Source organism: Lactuca virosa, chromosome 5, assembly GCF_052849685.1.
Source record: "Lactuca virosa cultivar CGN04683 chromosome 5, Lactuca_virosa_CGN04683_v6, whole genome shotgun sequence".
NCBI classification, from domain to species: Eukaryota; Viridiplantae; Streptophyta; class Magnoliopsida; order Asterales; family Asteraceae; genus Lactuca; species Lactuca virosa.
Window position 1 is genome coordinate 323,829,286 of NC_136430.1, and position 6,037 is coordinate 323,835,322.

The 6,037-nt window shown below is 30.2% G+C and overlaps 2 protein-coding genes across 3 annotated transcripts; both read left to right on the forward strand.

Annotated features, from left to right (window-relative positions):
• Positions 1 to 2,300: 2,300 nt before the first annotated feature.
• Positions 2,301 to 3,535, forward strand: LOC145113161 (uncharacterized). Its single transcript, XM_079049281.1, has 2 exons — positions 2,301 to 3,045; positions 3,528 to 3,535. Exons 1-2 carry the CDS (start codon positions 2,301 to 2,303, stop codon positions 3,533 to 3,535), a joined length of 753 nt encoding a protein of 250 aa, XP_078905407.1.
• Positions 3,536 to 3,923: 388 nt separating this feature from the next.
• Positions 3,924 to 5,369, forward strand: LOC145117381 (RING/U-box superfamily protein). 2 transcript variants are annotated; one of them, XM_079053676.1, is made up of 3 exons: positions 3,924 to 4,322; positions 4,554 to 4,741; positions 4,820 to 5,369. In XM_079053676.1, the coding sequence occupies exons 1-3, from the start codon at positions 4,122 to 4,124 to the stop codon at positions 5,181 to 5,183; spliced, it is 753 nt and encodes a 250-aa protein (XP_078909802.1). In that variant the 5' UTR covers positions 3,924 to 4,121; the 3' UTR covers positions 5,184 to 5,369. The 2 variants fall into 2 exon arrangements, with proteins under 2 accessions (XP_078909802.1, XP_078909803.1); XM_079053677.1 differs by having other exon boundaries at positions 4,823 to 5,369.
• The last annotated feature ends 668 nt before the right edge of the window (positions 5,370 to 6,037 follow it).

Consider the following 6,037-nt stretch of genomic DNA (forward strand, 5'->3'; position numbering starts at 1 on the left):
TGGTAATCGTATTCAGTTTAATCATTTTATCCGGTCAACAGGTTATCCAACTTTCAAAACTTACACTTTTGACCCAAATTTTAAATTTTATTATAAATTTGTTCCAAAATTTACATTTTTGACCCGAATTTTAAATTTTATTACAAATTTAGTCCAAAATTTACCCTTTTGGCCAAGATTTTACAATTATGTTATGAATTCATCCTAACTGTAGTATTTTTTACAACTTTTTTCTCAAAAAAAATCAAATATGTTTTTTCTTTATATAGCATATTTATACAAAAAAAACATATTTTTACATAAAAAATCATATATTTTGTATATAATTTTTTTTTTAAAAAAAATTGTATAAGAAATATCGATTTATATAAATAGGTATTTATGAAGTACATAAATATATAGAAATCCACTATTATAAAAAGATATACAAACATGTACTTTACAAAAAAAAAACATACTATCATCTATTTTATTATAAATATGTTTTGTAAAAACATATTTATAATTGTTGCCAAATAGAAATAATACCGAAAGAAACTATTCACACCCATCGTTTGACGCGAGTAAAATGCTTGTGTGTGTGTGTGTGTGTATATATATATATATATTTACTATGAAATAAGTGTGTGTATATATTTTTTTATAAATATGTGTTTGTATAGATTTTTTTTGTAAAATATGTGTTTGTATAGATTTTTTTTTGTAAAATATGTGTATGTATATATTTTTTATATAAAAACGGATTTGTATATGTTTATGTAATTAATAAATACCTATTTTTATAAATAGGTATTTCGTATAGAAAAAAGTTTTTTTTAAAAAGTTATTATACAGAAAATATAAGTTTTTTTACGTGAAAATATGTTCATTTTTTTGTATAAATATGATTTTCTAAAGAAAAAACATATTCAAATTTTGTTTTAGAAATAAATGTTGTAAAAAAACTAAAGTTATGATGAATTCAAAACAAAATTCTGAAATATAGGCCAAAATGGTAAATTTTGGACCAAATTTGTAATAAATATAAAATTTGGACCAAATTTGTAAATATTGGACCAAATTTGTAATAAAATTTGAAATCTAGGCCAAAAGTGTAATTTCTGAAAGTTGGATGACCCGTTAACCGGGTAAAAGGGTTAAATTGAATACGATTACCGGTTTTTGGGACTTAATTGAATAAAAAAAGATATAATGACTGAATCGATTATGAAGTCAATATGTAATTATTTTTTGCAGTTTTTCCAAAATAGAAAGGTTAGTAGAGTTGAATTTAAGAAGGATTGAATGTGGTGAAAATGAAGAACTATATTATTATTTATAGTAGATGATAGAAGGTTTAAATTTGAAAATTTGAGAAAAAAAAAACAGTTATATTTTGAAAATGATTATTATTATTTTTTTTTGAAAAAAGTGTTTTTTGAAATTGTAATTGGTAAAAAATAAAAAAAAATAAAAAGAAAAATATGTCAATTTCTCTCTCATCAGCTAACCCTTACCGAGTTTGGTCATCGAAATCGACATGTCAAGTTGGTGGCCCGTGTCAAGTTGGTGGCCCGGTGAACACTAAGAAGACGTCGGCAAACACCGAGCTCCACCAAAACCATCATTTCTTTTTCTACTATTTAGTTACAAAATTCTTTCGGATAATTTTGTTTTTTAACATAAGTATTCTCTTTTTCTAGATAAAGATATTAATAGTTTAATACACGGTCATTTCTTATTATACTATTTAATTTAAAAAATTGGATAATTTGTTGTTTTTACATAAATATTCTCTTTTTCCAGATAAATTCCAATATTTATATATTTTAAGAAAAAAAATTGTTCATGTATTGGTAATATAATTTTGTTGTATTTAAAGTTTTTTAATATCGATATATAATTATTAAAAAGGAATATTAGCTCTTGATGTAAGAGTTTGATTGTCTTATTGAATGATATATTTTTTTTCATAAAAAAAAAGAAAAGAAAAACCTAAGTTATTAAATGTCAGCATAATGCTTCTAAATGATCACAAGGGTAGTTTCGTTATTTTTTACATAAACAGGGATAACATTGTAATTTAATTAATTTGGTAGTTAGAAGTTAGCTAAGTTTGTTTGTGCTCTGTAATGTCTTTCCCTTCTGTATATAGATTGTATCTCTTTCATTTGTGAGAATTAATGGAAAACATTCTTCTCTTAGATTCATTCTTTTCTTCATCTTTCTTCATCATGAAATTCTACATGGTTTCAGCTTGATCTTGTGAACGTCTTCCGCGAATCATTTCAATCTCTGTTTTTCGATCATTTTTTTTTGCAATGGCTGCACCACAGATTCCGATTGAATCTTCAACAATCGACATTTCTAGCCCTTATTACCTTGTTTCTACCATTTTCACTGGAGTTGGATTTGCTACTTGGAAACGATCTATGATTTTGTCTCTATCAGCAAAGAATAAGCTTCAATTTGTTGATGGATCTCTTCCACCACCATCAGAAAATTCCCCAATGTTTCCAAAGTGGTCTCGTGTTAATTCAATGGTGATAAGCTGGCTTCTTAACTCTCTTCACAAGGAAATCGCAGAGAGTGTTCTATTTCTCCTAACTGCGAAAGAAATTTGGTCTAAGTTACATCAGAGGTATGAACAATCAAACGGTGCTCTCATTTATCAAATTCAACAGCAGTTGTATTCGATTTCTCAAAATTCTGATGAATTCTCAACCTACTTTACCAAATTAACAAAAATTTGGGATGAATTACGTGTTGTTCAAGAGATTCCTACTTGTTCTTGTGGTGCGTCCGGTAAAATCCAAAAATATCTCGAAGATCAAAGACTCATTCAGTTACTTATGGGATTGAATGAATCTTACAAAATTATAAGAGGTCAAATCTTGATGATGAAGCCTTTGCCAAGTTTGTCCACTGCTTATTCATTGATCATCCAAGAAGAAAGACAACGAGATATTCATACTTCTCCCGCAATCAACAATGATGCAATTGCTATGGTTGCTACTATAGAATCGCAATTTCATTCTTCAAAGAAATCTCTTACATGTGCTCACTGTAAGAAAACAGGCCATAGCAAATCCCAGTGTTATAGGCTCGTTGGATTTCCATCCACCTTCAAATTCACAAAGACAAGAAAAGAAGAACCAAAATCCAGTGTTATATATATAGTTAGTTCTTACAATTTTAACATTTTTATATTCTTATTCTAACCATCCCTATTAACCAAATGTTAAATAGTAGATCATATTAAATTTCCATAACAATATTTTATTTAGCGAGATTCCATAAATTTGCATGTTTTTCTTACTTTTTATGGTTGGTATAATAAATGAGTATAAATATACGATTCAGTTACGAAATTATTGAACTGTTAATAAAAAATAATAAAAAATATGGAATCAATAATTTAAAAAAAAATATTATTGTGATTATATAAATTATATTTCAATGTTGTAAAACTAAAATACTTAAATTAAATTTAAGTGTTGAAAAACTCTTTTAAGTTAAAAAAATCAGTTTATTTTAATTTATTTTAGCTTTGTAGATATTAGAAAACAACCGGTACACAATTCATCCAACTTTTTTTTTATAGATTATAAACGTTTTACCCTTTAAAAATAACAGCACCAAAATGTCCTTAAAAAAACAGCACCAAAATGTGCTTAAAAACATGCAAATTTGAGGTGTTTGGTTTTATCGAATCCCTCTTCTATATGTGTGTCCTCGTGTGTATTATTGATTTTTTTTGTTTCTTTTTTGTTGTTTTCGAAAACAAAATTGAATACTGGGCTATTGCAATTCAAAAAGCCCAGCAGACAATGTTCCATACTTCGATAGCCGCCACTTTATCTTGTTCGGTGGAGCAGTTGGGTAAAAACCAAAAAGTCAAACAGCAAATTTAATTTTCTTACATCTTCCACGTGAAATCAATGTTCCACGGATTACCTTTACCAAATTCAAAAAGGCATCACCTTTTTCCATCTTTTACTTTTGTTACAACTTACACACTGATTCATCACACCCAAAACATAATCTTTATCATGTCTGTGTAATTCACTAATTTGTCGTGATATTTCTTAAACTGATTGCAAATCTAGTTGTAATCAGGGTTTTTTCGTGGATACTGTTGAATGACGAGTGCTTCCAAGTTATTTCACAACAGAAGGATTCGGTTTGGTGTTCACAACAACGCCGTCGACGACAAAGACTCAGATTCCTCACCAGCTAAAGGAAATTCCTCCCGCCACATCACAAATCGCCGGCATCACAATCGCCGGAATCTCGAAGGCTCTGACACTCCCTCTCGGCGTATACACCGTCATCGCCACTCGGTACAACCAAAATTCTCTTTGATATGTGATTTGAACGGACCCTGACTGTAAATTATGTCCAAAACAACATCAATTTTAGGTATACGTTAAATTTAAAATTTGATAGGCAGACATGAGGTTTTGTTGATCTGATCTCTTTTCTTGCTTCTAGGGTTTAGGATTTATTTATTTTTCATTGAAATTACTCAAATTAGTCATAATTCCATGCTTTATGATCATCCCCATGAATAGGAGCTAGTTCAGCTGGAAGCAGGTGGTAGTCATGATCACTCACCATCTGGAAGCATCATCAATTCAGAAGATTTCAGAAGCATACGCAGATGGGGCACCACTGAAAACGATAGGCTTCCAGGAGTTGTGTTACTTGCAAGGGAAAGACTCCTCGAAAGATTGAGAGGTGTCCATGTTTCAGAAAACAGGTAATCTTTCTTAATTGGGTGGATTCAGTTCCTGATCATGAATCAGATTCAGACTTAATTTTTTATCTTGGGATACAGTAGGTCTTCATCCAGCCTTCATGAAGATGATGACTTATTGTACAATGTCTACAATAGCTTCATTGATGAACCAGTTTCGGGAGTAATAGCAATGCCATCATCAACAAGAATACTTACCCCTGGACTTTCTCAAGATGCCTTAAACTGCTTATTGATAAAGGTTTACAAATATGATGAAAAAATTAATGAAAGCTCAAGTGCATCAAGGGAGTGTAGTATTTGTCTTGAAGGTTTTGAGGAAGGTGATGAACTGATAAACCTCCCTTGCATGCACAGATTCCACTCCTGCTGTTTGTTTCCTTGGGTTGAGGTTTGTGGGGCCTGCCCAAACTGTAGAAAAGTTGTGGTTATAAGTAGCAACTAACTTGTTTCTTGATTATATTTGTTGTGTATTAATATCCTTGTCTTTACCTTCTAATTCATGATCTTAAATATAGAAGATTACAATCCTAACAAATAAGAGGATATCTTGTTTCCTAGCTTACAAAATCTCTATCTATACAATATTGTATCATAATTTATTCCAACTATGTGGCGAATCTTGAGTAAATTCTCTATCACACATCGTAGATCTGAAGCTTAGATTGGATATGAAGTCGAGGAATAGATGTCTTGGTAGCCCATTTGTGATGAAATCCTTGTTGGAGTTTTTGTTAATTTTAGTAGGCGTGAAGGTTATCCAACATAGGTGGGAATATGAATGTTTTATAGCCTTATAAGGCTTTACCTCACCCATTTAACATGGGCTAAGAAACTAAGATGGGCTCGACATTGGATTAATGGCTTTGGGTTTCTAGTTTTCTACTGGCAATAATATATTAAGGTAATTCGGATAAGGTTGGTTTTTTGAACGTATGAGTATGACTGTTTGAAAGTTGAAAAACAATTGCTATTTTGAGGGTCTATAAGAAGTTAAGAACACTTGCACCATCCATAGCATTTCAAATCCTATTGTTTTTTCCTATGAAAGCATTCACTAGATTTGTAGAAACGAAGTTCTAGAGCATGTTAATTATTGATAGCTGTATCCTAAATTTAGACAATCATTGGATTAATGGCTTTGGTTTACTAGTTGGCTATTAGCAACAATATACTAAGGTAATTCAAATAAGGTTGGGATTTTGAACATACGAAGTGTATTGAAACTAACAGTTGCTATTTTGAGGATCTATAAGAACACTTGCACCATTAACACCACTTCAAATCACCTTGCTTTTC

Coding starts and splice junctions, on each gene's coding strand:
- LOC145113161 (XM_079049281.1), top strand. CDS start 2,301: ATGGCTGCACCACAGATTCCGATTGAATCTTCAACAATCGACATTTCT.
- LOC145117381 (XM_079053676.1), top strand. CDS start 4,122: ATGACGAGTGCTTCCAAGTTATTTCACAACAGAAGGATTCGGTTTGGT. Junction 4,323..4,553: donor TACACCGTCATCGCCACTCG/GTACAACCAAAA, acceptor CCCCATGAATAG/GAGCTAGTTCAGCTGGAAGC. Junction 4,742..4,819: donor GTCCATGTTTCAGAAAACAG/GTAATCTTTCTT, acceptor CTTGGGATACAG/TAGGTCTTCATCCAGCCTTC.